Below are 17,093 nucleotides of genomic sequence, written 5' to 3'. Positions count from 1 at the left end.
ATAAAGAAACATTGGTAGGTTATAAGTTGAACATTTACGGTAGGCACACGGTATACGACTTTAAATTAGAATGTTTTGACCTTAAACGCGAATAACAGTCTGGCTGCGGATTGCAGTAGATGGGCCGCACAACTCAGTTTTTCCTTTTTCAAGCTAGTTTGGTTTGAATTAAGTGGAAAAAGATTGGTTTGATTTGAAACTGGTTCTGTTCTATTGCAGTTTTTAATCTGTTTGGCTTTAACTGGTTTCAAGCCGGTTTCGCAGGAGAGTTTGTTAAACCAGTATCAAACAATGAGTCATGGTGACTTACAGAATGTATGCCAGTCCCTCTTTTGGTAAATGCTAACAACCTTTTCTCACCACTATGTACATCACATATAGCTTAAGTCATTACATAACAAAGTATTAATAAGAAATTTAAATCGAAAGCTAAAAGAATAAAAATTTAAACTACCTGCTGTTTGAAATAATCACGAAATCGGCCCACAAGCTGTGCGCTTTAACAACTACATATCTTGCGTGAAAATCTAAGGGAAAACTAAAAGAGTATGTTTAATAATAACAAGGGATTACTCCATAAAATAATAATAAATAGTAACCAACTTTGAAAGTTGTTCCCTGATAAAAACTTTTGTTTCAATCAGGTCATTGAACTTTCATTTGTGTTTCAATTCTAGATATTTTACCTGGATAGTAGGTAATCCAGGTTTTTTTTTTTAATTTTTCAATGTTTTTACTTTGCATAATAACTTTTAGAGGTTGCGAAAATTAGTAAAAATGCGAAATATAATTTTAAAATTCCGAAAATTTGCAAAAAAAGTTCGGAAAATTGAGGTTCGGGTTAGAACGGGTCAAAACGGGTTTCAGGTCAGTTTTTTTTTGAACCAACGAATCAACGCGTTTTCAACACGTTACAGCTCGTTTTAACAGCAAAAGCTCGTTTAAGCAACTTTTTCAGTTTGTTTCGGCACTTAACAGCTCGTTTAAGCAATTTTTAAGTTTGTTTCAGCACTTAACAGCTCATTTAAGCGATTTTTCAGTTTGTTTCAGCATTTAACAGCTCGTTTAAGCGGTTTTTCAGTTCGTTTCAGCACCTAACAGCTCGTTTAAGCGGTTTTTTCAGTTCGTTTCAGCACCTAACAGCTCGTTTAAGCGGTTTTTCAGTTCGTTTCAGCACCTAACAGCTCGTTTAAGCGGTTTTTTCAGTTCGTTTCAGCACCTAACAGCTCGTTTAAGCGGTTTTTTAAGTTCGTTTCAACACCTAACAGCTCGTTTAAGCGGTTTTTCAGTTTGTTAGGTGCTGAAACGAACTTAAAAATCGCTTAAACGAGCTTTTTGGTGCTTAAACGAACTGAAAAATCGCTTAAACGAGTTGTTAGGTGCTGAAACGAACTGAAAAAACCGATTAAACGAGCTGTTAGGTGCTGAAACGAACTGAAAAACCGCTTAAACGAGCTGTTAGGTGCTGAAACGAACTGAAAAAATCGCTTAAACGAGCTTTTGCTGTTAAAACGAGCTTTTGCTGTTAAAACGAGCTGTAACGTGTTGAAAACGCGTTGATTCGTTGGTTAAAAAAAAACTGACCCGAAACCCGTCTTGACCCGTTCCGACCTTGACCCGTTCTAACCCGAACCTCAATTTTCCGAACTTTTTTTGCAAATTTTCGGAATTTTAAAATTATATTTCGCATTTTTACTAATTTTCGCAACCTTTAAAAGTTATTATGCAAAGTAAAAACATTGAAAAATTAAAAAAAAAAACCTGGATTACCTACTATCCAGGTAAAATATCTAGAATTGAAACACAAATGAAAGTTCAATGACCTGATTGGAACAAAAGTTTTTATCAGGGACCTGATTGGAACAACTTTCAAAGTTGGTTACTATTCTATGGAGTAATCCCTAATAATTATTATATTATATTAATAAGGTTACGGCCGGTAATCAAGTCCAGCTCGTCTTAGTTTTGTGTCATCAGCCTCAAATCCCAATAATAATTATTATCGTTAAGTCTATGTTATATTAATAAGGATACAGCCAGTAATCAAGTCCAGCTCGTTTTAGTTTTGTGTCATCAACCAGTTTACAATCGTATAAATGACGAGAATAATAGCACCAACCGGGTCAATCCACCAGTAAAATTGATTACCAATAACAGCAACAACTAATCCAACAACATTTGTTACCACATCAAAGTAATGATCCTATTATTAATGCACATTTGTGTTAGATTCAACTTAAAATAACAATATTCAAGACAATTCTATGTCAAACATTGAGCCTACACAAGTATTTATAATCTTTAAGTGTATCGTTAAAAGAACAATTAAAGCTGGAACTGAAGAGGATTTTACTCCTTTGACCCATTACCAAGTAGCAATTTCATTGGTACAAAAAACGATGTTGATCAAATGTATTTCGGGTCAGCCCAACTGTCACTCGTATAAAAGGTTGTCAATTTTTTACCCGTTAACCGGGTGATATGTTATAAACGGTCTCTAAAGTTACCCCCTTTGACTCATTACCAAGTTTTGTAATCATATTTGGTATAAAAACATACTGGGCTAAATTTGTTTCGGGTCAACTCAAACTTTTACCTGAAGTAGAAAGTAGCCATTTTTTACCCGTTATGCGACCGACCCGTTACAAAAGATCTCAAAACTTTCCCCTTTGACCCATTTATACAAAACTAATATAATTCACTTTCAAGAATTTCCAATAATAAGCATCTTCACTAAACAACCATCTTGATTAACAAAATATCTCTTAGAGTGCTATAACAAACTTGTGGTGTTACAATCTAACATTAGTTGTGCAAATGTCATAGAAGAAACAGGGTAATTTTAATGTTAATAAACTGCCACTTTTTACCCCAGATCCGACACAATAAGCAAATCAATCAAAACAAATATACAAAAAGTTAACGATAAGTACTATTATTGATCTAACATTCATGCTCACCCCACTTTCCATCATACCTAGCCTTGTACACCATATGAGAGTAAACACGTCACCTGGAACATCTTAGTAGGACCGAGCTCATCCAACAGTTTCCTCACACCTTATCACAAAAAAATTATGTACGGCAGGTGGCATGGCACGAAAGAGCAGCCGCCTTATTAACAATAATACCATGTCATATATGTGTCACAACAACAAAACTATTCAAGCATCAAATAGGCGCCAGGTTGGCTAAAGTCAATTTAAAACTACACAAAAAGACGGATGTTTTGACTATTGTGAACGATTAACGGCTGGTAATTACGTATTCTCTTTAAGATCATAGTAGGCACAACAAATCTAGCTGTAACGAACACAAAGACCACAGTATCATAAAAAATAAATAGTGGATTTAAAGATATAAAGTTGACTGTCAAATTATGCAAAGGTCAAATAATCAGCTTCAATAAGTCAACTTGATTGTATCACACATTATATCATAAAAACTGGATAAAATGTATATTTGGGAGACTAAGTTCATTTCCAAAAAACAGAAATCCGTCTCCTTGTGCACCAAGACAATGGCCCACGACATTTATTATAATAATAATAATAATAACTTGAATAACTAACCAGTCTGGTGAAGATGATGTTGTGTTTATAACACCTGATACAAAACCAGAAAAGAATCAACAAATTAAGAAGGTCAAAACAAAAACCTAAAACCAAATTGAGATGGCGCTAGGTTGAATGAAGCGTAAGAATACCTATAATCGATCATCGGCTGTGGTATCGATGGCATAGAAGGAGGGCAAGAGCCTTGGTTATTGAAGGATGACATTGAAGGTGGGTAGGAGTTGTGGTTATAAGACGGTTGAATTGATGAAATTAATGGTAATTGAATACAACAGCGTCGTCTCAGAGAGAGAAAAAAAAAGAATATGAAAGGCTGCCTATCTCTATTATAATGTAGTATAAATATAGATTAGCATGCTACAAGCATAATATTTCAGACCACTAACAATTAGAGAGAGAATCTACCAATTGACGTGCATGTTTCAGCCCAAGAAAGACCGATGATATTGACGCAGAGCAAGAGCATAGAAACTGCAAACAAGCCGTGTGTTTGCAACTTGTTCAAGAATACGCCTTGCATTCTGCAACCAAAACATATGTTTCAAAAAGATAAATCATTACAGGCAGAACAAAAATATGTAAATGAGTTAATAGTGAATTAGAGAAATGCGGTGGAGAGTTGCCCTAACAGAAGGCAATAATTTTAAGAATCATATATACATGAACTAATAACACAAGATACAATATTGGAATAACTTTGAAGGAAAGTATTTACATCATCAGGATCAACAAGCAAAAGGATTAAGCTTTCAGCCATCCTTGGCTCCCAAAGCTCACCTTGCTCCATTCTTGTGATAAAATGGGATGTTAACCTGTTGTAAAATCATAAAAATACCAACTATGTTACTTCTGGTGTTCACGGTGCAAGATAGACTACTTAAAAACCATGCATCATTAAAAAACTAACCTCCTGATTAATGGAATGCACACTGTTGTGACCTTAACTGAGTTTTTCGATTCTTGTTCATCCCCACCATCATCAGGACATCAGCCCAATAGATAGTATTGGATTATGGAGGTGTCCACGTCAGCATGAGAAATTAAAGATGTTATTTTTAATGTTTTATTATTTCTTTTCTGTTTAGAATAAGCGGGTCTTCTGGGCTCCAAAGTCTAGTTAGTGGTTTGTTTGAGTCTTCCTTTATTTATGTTAGTTTCCTATTTTCTAGTTAGTACTTGCATATGAACGTTGTATCCTTTGGCTATTTAAGGCCAGCTTTGATTAATGAAGAGGTGTGCACTCATAATCTTTGTGTTCTCTCTACGCACTTGACACTTCAAGTGGTATCAGAGCGCAAATCGACCATTAGTGTAATCAAGAAGCTGTTCAACAATGGCAGAAGAAGGAGGAAGTAATTTACAGGCTACCCATGTTTCGCAATTTGACGGAGATTACGACCACTGGAGTATGGTCATGAAGAATCTCATCCAATCCAAAGAATGTTGGAGTGTTGTGAGCGACGGGTATGTCGAGATCAGGCCTGGAGAGCAAGCCACTGCTACTCAAAGAAAGAATTATGAAGAAAACAAATTGAAGGATCTGAAGTTATTGAATTATCTTTTTCAATCTATTGATCAGTCAATACTGAAGAGAATCACCCTAAAAGAAACCTCTAAGCAAGTTTGGGAAGCCATGAAGATCAAATATCAAGGCAGTGCTCGTGTGAAAACGGCACAATTGCAAAGACTCCGGAGAAGCTTCGAAGTGCTTGAGATGAAGACTGGAGAGAGCGTGACCGACTACCTTGGAAGAGTGATGGTTATCGCCAATGATATGAGGTCGTGTGGAGATGAGATGACCGATGTTACCATTGTCGAAAAGATACTAAGAACACTCACTGAAAACTTCAACTTCATTGTGTGTTCTATTGAAGAATCCAAGGATCTAGATGAGATGTCGGTGGATGAGTTACAGAGCTCTCTTCTTGTTCATGAGCAGAAGTTGATGAAGAAGTCAACAGAAGAACAAGCACTCAAGGTAAAACAAGAAGTTTCAGGTGGTAGGGGTCGTGGAAGAGGTAGAGGAAGAGGTAGGGGTTTGTTTGATAAAAACACGGTGGAGTGTTATAGATCCCACAAGTTGGGACATTTTCAATATGAGTGTCCTTTGGAAGATAAGGCCGTAAACTATGCAGAATTTGATGAAAATGAAGAGCTGAATTTAATGGCAGAAATTGATATCGAGAAATTCCAGCATGAAGAGAAGGTGTTAATGGCCGAGTCAGAATCGTTAAAAGAAGGGAAAGAGAAGATATGGTTTCTTGACTCAGCTTGTTCAAATCATATGACTGGAAATAAGTCATGGTTTGTAAAACTAGATGATTTCTCTCATTCAGTGAGACTAGGGAATGATAAAAGGTTGGAAGTAAAAGGTGTCGGAGATGTGAGGCTGATGTTGAATGGAATATGTCAAGTCATTACTAAAGTCTATTATGCCCCTGAGTTAACTTCAAATCATCTAAGTGTGGGGCAACTTCAAGAGAAAGATGTAACTTTTGTGCTTCAAGGAGGGAAAGCGACGGTGTATCACCCTGTGAGAGGGTTGTTTCTGACATATGAATGACAAGGAATAGGATGTTTCCAATCTTTGTCAAGATAGATGAACCGACTGCTTCTATGAAGGTCACCACGGAAGAAGATATATGGCATAGAAGATTTGCCCATGTGAATCATAAAGCTCTTAGAACTATGCAATTCAATAACATGGTTGAGGGACTTTCAAAGGTGGCTGAGAAAACCCAGGTATGTGAAGTTTGCACACTCGGAAAGCAAGATCGTGTAGAGATACCCAAAAAAAGCAAGTGGCATGCTTCGGATAAGTTGCAGCTGTTACATACTGATATTTGTGGGCCCATTAAGCCGAACTCTCTAGGCAATAAGAGGTACATGCTGGTTTTTGTTGATGATTTTACTAGAAAACCTTGGGTGTATGTTTTGATTACTAAAGGGGAAGCTTTTGAATGGTTTAGAAAGTTTAAAGTAGAGGTAGAAAAGAAACCGGAAATAGTGTTAAGTGTCTGAGAAGTGATAGGGGAGGAGAGTTTACTTCTCAAGAATTTAAAAAGTTTTGTGAAGATGAAGGAATTAAAAGACAGTTAACAGCCGCCTACACACCCCAACAAAATGGGGTGGCTGAGAGGCGTAATAGAACTCTTATGAACATGGTTAGGTGTCTTCTATCCGAAAAGGAGATGCCTAAACATTTTTGGGCTGAAGCTGTGGCATGGGCTTGTCATGTATTGAATAGGTGCATAAGTCGCAGCCTAGATAAAAAGGTTCCCGAGGAGTTGTGGATGGGTAGAAAGCCATGTGTTAGCTATTTTAAGATTTTTGGGTGTATTGGGTATGCACACGTACCAAAACAGTTAAGAAGCAAACTGGATGATAAGAGCCATAAATGTATATTTCTTGGTGTAAGCACTGAATCAAAAGCCTATAGGCTTTATGATCCTAATACCAAGAAAATAGTGATTAGTAGAGATGTTACGTTTGATGAAGAGGGTAAGTGGGATTGGAAGTTACGAAAGGAAGATAGGGAAGAGTTAATTATTGAAGAGGAAGATAGTGTGGAAAAGGATTCTGAATCTTTTCCAACGGATGGGAATGAAGAAAATGTAGAAGACGCAGCACTTCAGGAAGAAATAGGTTCTCAAAATGAAGGATCAACAGGTGAAGTTTCTGGTGAAAGTGATAATGACGTTTCTGCCCCTGTAGTGAGACTGGGCAGAATTAGACGGGCACCTAGTTGGATGAAAGATTATCATACCAACTACACTGAAGATTATTTAATGATAATGTTCAGTTCTATGGAAGATCCAGCTAGTTACGAAGAGGCTGCAAAAGAAGAAAAGTGGGTAAAAGCAATGAAAGTTGAGATAGAAGCCATAGAGAGGAACAATACTTGGGAATTGGTGGATGTTGAACCTGAGGTGATGCCGATTGGGGTTAAATGGGTCTTCAAAACAAAGTTAAATGAGAAGGGAGAAGTAGAAAAATATAAGGCGTGATTGGTTGTAAAAGGGTATGCTCAAAAACAAGGGGTAGACTATGGTGAAGTTTTTGCGCCAGTGGCTAGATGGGATACTATTAGAATGTTTCTTGCTGTGGCTGCTAGAAGAAATTGGATTGTTTATCAGCTGGATGTAAAAAGTGCCTTCTTGCATGGGGATCTAAAGGAAACTGTGTATGTGCATCAACCAGAAGGGTTTGTAAAGAAAGGAGAAGAAGAAAAGGTGTATAAGCTTAAAAAGGCACTATACGGATTGAAACAGGCTCCTAGAGCGTGGTATCATAGAATTGAAGCTTACTTTAAGAAAGAAGGATTTAAAAGGAGCAGCTATGATCATACTTTATTCATCAAAAAGGTAACTAATAAAACCTTGATGGTGAGTTTGTATGTTGATGATTTAATCTATGCAGGAAGTGATAAGATTATATGTGATGAGTTCAAGGAGTCTATGAAGAAGGAGTTTGATATGTCAGATTTGGGGCAAATGAGGTATTTTTTTGGGAGTGCAAGTTAGTCAAACTGAAGAGGCAATTGTTGTGAGTCAAGAACATTATGCAAGGGAGATAGTAAAAAGATTTGCTCTGGAAGAAGCTAGTCCAGTTCATGTTCCCATAGTGCCAGGGTTCGTTTTAACTAAGTCCGGATTAGGGGAGGAGGTTGATGAATCCTGGTATAAAAGTCTGGTCGGTAGTCTCATGTATTTAATGGTTACCAGACCGGATATTATGTATGTGGTAAGTCTTGTCTCAAGATTCATGGCAAAACCAAGGGAGGATCACTTGTTTGCTGCAAAAAGAATCCTAAGGTATGTGATTGGAACTTATAATTTTGGTTTAAGGTATGACAAGGTCAAGAAGGAAGGGTTGATTGTGTATACTGATAGCAATTATGCTAGAGATAGTGATGATAGGAGAAGCACATCAGGTTATGTGTGTTTGTTTAGTAGTGCAGCAGTTTGTTGGTGTTCAAGAAAGCAAGAAATTGTCACTTTATCCTCAACCGAAGCTGAGTACGTGGCAGCGAGCTTGTGTGCATGTCATTGTGTGTGGATGAAAGGGTTACTTAAAGAAATGGGAGAAGCCACAGGTACGGTAATTATTCAATGTGATAACATGTCTACTATCAAGTTATCAAAGAATCCGGTCATGCATAGAAGAACAAAGCACATAGATGTTCGTTGTCATTATCTTAGAGAGTTGGTTGAAAAGGAGGTGGTTCAACTTGAGTTCTGTGGTACTAAGCAGCAAATGGCAGACGGGATGAAGAAGCCCGTTAAGGAAGAAACGTTTAAAGACATTCGAGGAGCTATGGGTGTTTGTGTGATTAAACAAGATGGCTGAAAATATCTTGTTTAAGGGGAGGAATTATTGGATTATGGAGGTGTCCACGTCAGCATGAGAAATTAAAGATGTTATTTTTAATGTTTTATTATTTCTTTTCTGTTTAGAATAAGCGGGTCTTCTGGGCTCCAAAGTCTAGTTAGTGGTTTGTTTGAGTCTTCCTTTATTTATGTTAGTTTCCTATTTTCTAGTTAGTACTTGCATATGAACGTTGTATCCTTTGGCTATTTAAGGCCAGCTTTGATTAATGAAGAGGTGTGCACTCATAATCTTTGTGTTCTCTCCACGCACTTGACACTTCAGATAGGATACCTCTGGAGCTCGGGTGGTTAACCAATGTCCAACTGGAAGAGCCATATCAGCGCTACTTTCAGGTTCAACCATAGAAAAACGAGATAAAGCCCATAAAACTGCCTTAGAAATTGATACTGGTAGGACTGCAGGATCAATTTCAACTAAAACATCAACCCATAGAATCGGAATGCGCATCCATGCCTCAAATTCTGATGCTGCAGTTTGACCCTGAATGCTAAAATCATTCCAACAACTGGTACCGGTGTTCTCTTTTTCGACATCATCTTCAAATAGACCTTCACTGCCATCTTCATCTTTAAAGTCAAAGATTTTCCTTATTAGCATTATGTATATTTATAAACTATATTTTGTATTTATGGATAATATTAGTTTGTTAGGAGAAATCCCAAATGGAATGGGATTCCCTTTTGTACTTAAGTAATTGATTATCATAATGAGAAGGCAAGGAATTATAACATTCTACATGGTATCACCAGCCTAAAACCTAGTGCCGCCAACCATCCCTTATTTTCCGGCGGTACTTCGATCCTCCTCTCCTCTCCCTGCTTCCCTAATGGATTCCAAACTCCACCCCGCAGTCACCGTCTCCAACATCAAGCATGTTATTCCGATCACTCTCGATAACAAGACGGGCCAATACACTTCTTGGTCCGAATTATTCAAGATTCATTGCCGTGCCTATCAAGTTTATGACCATCTCTTACCTAAATCCTCATCTTCCACCGCCTCCTCTTCATCAGAAAAACAGAAGGATGAAGAGGTAGCCTCTGCCCTTACGGCTGCTGATTTGTGGGATCGATTGGATTCCATAGTTCTTCAATGGATCTATAGCACCATCTCTAACGACCTCATTAACACCATCCTTAAACCAAACAAAACTGCTCGTGAAGCTTGGGTAACCCTCGAAACACTCTTCCAGGACAACAAATCGTCCCGATGCATCTACCTCACACAAAATCTCAATAACACCTGATTCGATAATTTCGACACCATGGCAGCCTACTGTCAAGAGGTCAAGGTACTATGTGATCAACTTGCCAATGTCGATGCCCCGCTAACCGACGCAAGGATGGTTCAACAACTTATCACCGGTCTCAATGAGCAATATGAAGGAATTGCTATGCTTCTGTCAAACCTTCAACCTATGCCCACGTTCCATGAAGCTAGATCCAAACTGATGCGTGAATACGACAGAAAAGCTAGCATGTCTCTTCATGCTTCACAGAATGAGGGAACGACCCTTCATGCATCCACCTCTCATAAAGTCGATAACTCGAACCTTCGGTCGGACAACCGAACTGCAGCAAATTCTCATGCAGAACGCGGTTGCGGACGTGGAAGATCCAGGGGTAGGGGCCGTGGAAGATACGGTGGCCATGGCTCTCCTAGCCGTGGGTAGCAACACCAAGCCCCACCATCGTTTTCCAACATGAATGGTCAGTGGGTATTTCAACCTGCATGGGGCCATGGTTCTCAACCAGGTCAATGGGCTGCTCAACCTCCTTGCCCATACCCCACTGCACCTCGTCCGAATGGGAGTCAAGCACCGGGTATTCTTGGGCCGAGACCTAATCAGGCGTATACAGCAAGTTGCGCTCCTACCGATATCGAGCAAGCCCTCTATACCATGTCACTCAACCCCCCGGAAACCTCATGGGCTATGGATAGCGGAGCCACAACCCACATGACAAACCAAGCAGGTAACTTCACGTCTTACGTTAATAATGGAACTAATCGTAATATTGTCGTTGGAAACGGGACTACGGTCCCCGTTCTTGGACAGGGCAACCAAACCTTACCCCACCCTTCCCACCCCTTAAATTAACCAACGTCCTTTATGCCCCTAATTTAATTCATAACCTTTTATCTGTTAGACGTTTAACTACCGATAATTTGGTTTCCATTAAATTTGATCCTTTCGGTTTTTCTATGAAGGACCTCAAGATACGGACCCCTATCCTCAGATGCAACAGTACCGGTGATTTATATCTCCTGACGCCACATATGCTTTCCAAAATCAACTCCCATTCGGCTGATGTGGCGATCCCTCAAACGCTGTGGCATCAACGTCTTGGACACCCTGGCTCAAGTCCTTTACAATTGCTCAAGAAGTCATCTTTTATTTCCTTTTCTAAGGTTGTGTTTGTTTTTGCTTATAATGTCTGCATGGAGTCTATGTCTACGGGTGCGCAGACATAAGCTTTTGAAGACTGTTTATTTTAAAAACAAAAAAAGATCTGAAAACTGCTTTTATGATCTTAAAAACTAAGTTTTTTTCATCATCTTTACACTTCTTAACATCATACCAAGTACCAACACCCAATGTCCAACACCACCACCACCCACCGTCCGCCACCACCACCACCATCCACTGTCCGCCGACACCACCACATTCCGCCGCCGCCACCACCACCCACCGTCCGTCACCATCACCACCCACCACCACCGTCCACCACCACCCACCACCACGTTCCACCACCACCACCACCCACCTTCCGCCACCACCACCGTCAACCACTCACCACCACCACCACCACCCCCGTCGGCCACAACCATCGTCCACTACCACCACCACCCACCGTCCTCACCTCCACCACCCGCCACAACCTTCCACCACCCACCGTCCGCCGCCACCACCATCCACCACCCCCGCTGCCACCACCACCACCCGCCATAACCGTCCACCACCACCGCCGTTCATCACCACCACCACCACCCATTGTCGGCCACCATCACCGTCCACCACCCACCATTCACCGCCTACTACAATCGTCTACCACCACCCACTTTCATAGTTCGTACACCACTACCAATTATTTTATCAGTCTACGAACGTTAAATGGCTTTTATCTACTGTAATATATGATATGTAACTAATTTTCAGCTTATGCAGACGATTTCCAGTTTATAAAACAAACAGTATTATATTTTCAGATTGCAGACCTTCAGAGCACATCTTCACATTAAATCAGATGAAATCAGATTGCAACAGCACCTAAGTCTATAAACGTATCTGCGAACCATGTGGTTTTGGGAAAAGTGTTAAACTCCCATTTATTAGTTCTTGCAACCGTACTTACTTACCTTTTGAAATTGTTCACAGTGACCTTTGGACCTCACCAATTTTGAGTTCCGGGGGTCACTGGTATTATGTTTTGTTTATTGATGACTTTTCTGATTTTCTATGGACATTTCCTATTAGCAGAAAATCCCAAGTTTTTTCCATATTTCAAAACGTTTACAATTTAATCCATACACAATTTGATAAACGCATTAAACAACAACAATGTGACAATGGCAAAGAATACATCAATAACTCCTTTCACCAATTATTTTCCCAACATGGCATGACGTTTCGTCTATCGTGGCCTCACACATCCTCACATAATGGTAAAGCGGAGCGCAAAATCCGCACCATCAACAACATGGTTCGCACCCTCCTTACGCAAGCCAATCTCCCTAACACCTACTGGCACTATGCCCTTGAAACCGCCACCTATCTTCTCAATATCCTCCCAAACAAACCAAATAACCTTAATAACCCCACCAATGTCCTCTACAGTCGTTAACCATCCTACACCCATCTTCGAGTTTTTGGATGTCTTTGCTACCCACTTAAACCATCCATCACTATCCACAAACTCCAACATCGATCTAATGCTTGCGTTTTCCTTGGTTATCCACCAAACCATCGGGGATACCGATGTCTCGATCTCACAACCCGTCAAGTAATCACAACTTGTCATGTAATCTTTGAAGAAAACACCTTCCCCTACGCCAATACCCCCCGACACCTACACCCGACCCGTATGTGTTTCTTTCTGATCCACCTCATCCCACACTCTGGACTCATGTCCAAACCACATTCCCCAAGCCCACCTCACAAGTTACTAACAATCCGGCCCAACCCAATAACACAAACCCCACCTCTACAATGTCCACTTCAAACAATCACGGGCCACCTAACTCCGCTCCTCAATCATCTATTCTAACATATTCTCGTCGATACAAGACCACACCAGCCCCACCCCAACCTCCAGCTCCCACACCCATCCATACCGTTCCCAATCAGTAGCCTCAAACCTCTCCCCCTATCCCTCCCCCGCCCCGCCCCCTCCAAGCCGCACTATGCGCACACGAGCAATGGATGGAATATCCAAACCAAAACATCACTTCAACCTTCATACCTCCTCCATTGAACCTTTACCCAAGTCGCCCAAGACCGCCCTGTCCACAAAAGAATGGCGACACGCCATGACCAACGAGTATGATGCCCTTATTAAAAATAAGACATGAGAGATAGTCCCACGCCAACCTAATATGAATGTCATCTGATATATGTGGTTATTCAGGCATAAATTTAGATCATATGGGTCATTGGAATGCTATAAAGCGCGGTTGGTAAGTGATGGTCGTAGTCAGCAGGTTGGTATCGATTGCGGTGAAACTTTTAGTTCGGTTGTCAAACCGGCCACAATCCGCACAGTTCTTTCGATCGCTCTATCTCAGTCTTGGCCGGTGCATCAACTTGATGTCACCAATGCATTTCTACACGAGAACCTCAACGAGACAGTATATATGCATCAACCAATGGGGTTTCGGGACAACATGTTCCCTGATCATGTTTGCTTACTTAAAAAGTCATTATACGATCTCAAACAGGCACCACGAGCCTGGTACCAACGATTCACCGACTTCGTTCTATCCATTGGATTCAAACAAAGTCGCAGTGACAATTCACTTTTCATTTTTCACCATGGGGCAGACACTGCGTACTTGCTACTTTATGTGGATGACATTATTCTCACGTCCTCATCGGAAAACTCCGAATTGGCTTGAAGGAACGTCTTAGTTCTGAGTTCGCAATGAAAGATTTGGGTCCACTAAGCTTTTTTTGGGGGATATCAGTAAAAAGAACGGGCAGTTCTATGTTTCTATCTCAGCAAATGTATGCCCTCGACATCATTAATCGAGCCGGAATGACCGCTTGCAAACCGGTGGCTACTCCGGTTGACACAAAAGGCAAGCTTCCTGCCTCGGGACCCGAATTTGAAGATCCATCTCTTTACAGAAGCTTAGTCGGGGCCCTCCAATATCTAACCTTCACGAGACCAGATATATCTTACGCGGTACAACAGATTTGCATGCACATGCATTCTCCGCGCCTTCCTCACTGGACAGTTTACGGCGTATCATCCGTTATCTTCGGGGAACATCTCATCTCGGTCTCACCCTCGGACCACTCTCATCGAGCTCCTTACGAGCCTACACTGATGCTGACTGGGCAGGCTGTCCCGACACTCGTCGCTCAACATCCGGATATTGTGTGTATTTCGGCAACAACTTACTTGCATGGTCCTCAAAACGCCAGTCCACGATCTCCTGCTCAAGTGCTGAAGCAGAATACCAGGGTATTGCCAATGTGGTTGCCGAAATTTGCTGGATTTGTAACCTCCTCTTGGAGTTACATCGCCCCCTTGTGAAGGCCTCTCTAGTTTACTGTGACAATTTGAGCTCCATTTATCTTTCGGGTAATCCAGTCCAGCATCAAAGAACGAAACACATAGAGCTTGATATTCACTTCGTTCGTGAACACGTTCACGGGGTCTGGTCCGCGTGCTTCATGTGCCATCCCGTTACCAGATTGCTGATATATTTACCAAGGGTCTTCCGAAAGCCTTATTTGACGATTTTCGTGCCAGTCTTAGCCTTCGAGAACCTCCAGCTTCAACTGCGGGTCTATTAGCATTATGTATATTTGTAAACTATATTTTGTATATATGGATAATATTAGTTTGTTAGGAGAAATCCCGAATGGAATGGGATTCCCTTTTGTATTTAAGTAATTGATTATCATAATGAGAAGGCAAAGAATTATAACATTCTACATTCCTATCAACGACTTTGTAAAATTTGACAGTGTAGAACTGAAGACACTAATGCAGATGCGTCAGACACTAAAATAGTTTGAATCAAATCAAAAGCAGGTTGCCTGAGAGATGCCACAAGAGAAGCACCCCTGTGCCAGAAAATTCAAAAAGTATTTCATCAAAAAACATTATAAAACATTGATAGCAACAACTGTTTCACTATGCACAGTTTCAAGCTACTTTTGAGATCGTAATTGCCGCACAATGCATCACACTTGATGGAAAGAAAAAAAAAGAAATCTTTTGACTGGAAAGCTGATATATGTTCTATTTATTTCATTCAAACAAAAAAGTGTCATTTCACTGTCATTCAGAAATACTTCACTCACAGCACTGTACAGACTAATGTAATAACAAATTGCTTATTCCAGTGATTTTCACCTGTGCGTGCTACATGACTTAACATATTCAAGAGTAATAGTTAACAAACAGCTCATGCTAAAACAGATGAACTAGCCAAACACACAAGGCGCCCTGGCTGTATTAGTGAACTGAACATTCGGCCAAAATAAATTAGATCAAGTGCCTAGCATTTTGTTGCATACTTGTATCCCATCTTTGATCTCCCTTTTCAAAGAAGGTGGAGGAACGTAGAGAGCAATAGAATTATGGTCCAAAAATTGTTTTCGTTTGTGTAAAAAGAGTAAAAGGTGATGGTAACACTACCGCTGGTCTGCAAACAAAACTTAGCCATCAATTACTAATATTGCAGTGCAAAGACCATATATGACAAGTGTATCTAAGACAGATGTTGATACAAAGGAAAAACAGACACCTTGCAGGCTTTTTTTCTCATTAGATTGCTGAAGTTGCTACTAACAGTCACTTGATGCAGAAGAAAGTACAAAAAATGTCTGCGTTGTTTTTTATGCTCCCCGTCTTGCAAAGCCTCAAGAGACTGAAAAAACAGACTGCATACATTATTAAACCCACAAAATACATTGTGACTTAACTTTCAATGTGAAATTGTTTACAAAACAAAAAAACACAGTAGACATGAAACTGCAAAACAAGCATGCCTGAAGAAAAGGTGGGAAAAGATCAAATATTTCTTTGTGGCTCTTCTCGTCTTAAGTATGAAAACACTGACTCAATAAAGTGTTATGCATTACACTTGGTGATAGTGTTGCCCTAAACCAAAGCTTGCAACCTTTAAAGATGGACAAAACTGTTTTAGAAGACAGTCACTAAAAGAGAATGAAATCAACTATTCTAAACTATAGATATAAGACCAAAGAAGACATACCAAGCATATCGAAAAGTAGTCTAAGGCAGTTGATTGTGTAAGAAAACTCACCTGAAATATGGTTGCATATGATACTCAGAAAACTTGGATAGCGCTCCAAAATCCCTTCTTCAAAAGCAAGAGGCTCTAGAAATCCGAGGTCTTTAAAAAGAGCAAACAAAAACAATAAAAGATATTACGACATGGTTCACATCAAGAATATTATTAATAAAAGGAGAGAAGGAGATGGTTTCAAAAGTAGGTTAAAAACCACTGCTCCCTACAATGCCTTGATTCCAAGCCATACAGTTACACAGTCAAGCTGCATCCTTGGCCTTGAACTCTCAGAACTTGTAGGCACGACTTCTGTTTCTAGAAGTATAATGCACTTCTTGAGTAAGGGCTGCAAAGGTTCCAAAAATAACAAACTTTGTGAGATAATGTCGTGAAGGTGACCAATGAATGGATATCAGCTCGAACATTAACAGTAACTAGAAAACTTCATGCAGTGACACTTGCCATATCATAATGACATAAAAAAAAAGTAAAGTCAACAAATACACAAAACTGATAAGATCAAACTAGCATTAACAGAAGACATAAGGTCAAGAAGATCAACAAAATATAATGTTTTTTAGCTTTTCAAATCAGCTGTTCCATCGACTCGGTGATATCCAATGGTGGCGTGTGGACAGCAAT

General features: G+C 40.0%; 2 protein-coding genes across 2 annotated transcripts; both read left to right on the top strand.

The window, feature by feature from the left end:
• The first annotated feature begins 9,792 nt into the window (after positions 1-9,792).
• On the top strand, positions 9,793-10,212 carry LOC143596238 (uncharacterized). The gene has a single exon (XM_077075069.1). The coding sequence runs from the start codon at positions 9,793-9,795 to the stop codon at positions 10,210-10,212; it is 420 nt and encodes a 139-aa protein (XP_076931184.1).
• Positions 10,213-10,230: 18 nt separating this feature from the next.
• LOC143596237 (uncharacterized) lies at positions 10,231-10,638 on the top strand. The gene has a single exon (XM_077075068.1). The coding sequence runs from the start codon at positions 10,231-10,233 to the stop codon at positions 10,636-10,638; it is 408 nt and encodes a 135-aa protein (XP_076931183.1).
• The last annotated feature ends 6,455 nt before the right edge of the window (positions 10,639-17,093 follow it).

Source organism: Bidens hawaiensis, unplaced genomic scaffold (genome assembly GCF_021521415.1).
Source record: "Bidens hawaiensis isolate Kalapana, Puna unplaced genomic scaffold, B.hawaiensis_p1.1 tig00046174_1, whole genome shotgun sequence".
NCBI classification, from domain to species: Eukaryota; Viridiplantae; Streptophyta; class Magnoliopsida; order Asterales; family Asteraceae; genus Bidens; species Bidens hawaiensis.
The sequence above is the reverse complement of the archived record's forward strand: the minus strand, read 5'-3'. Positions and strand labels throughout refer to the sequence as shown.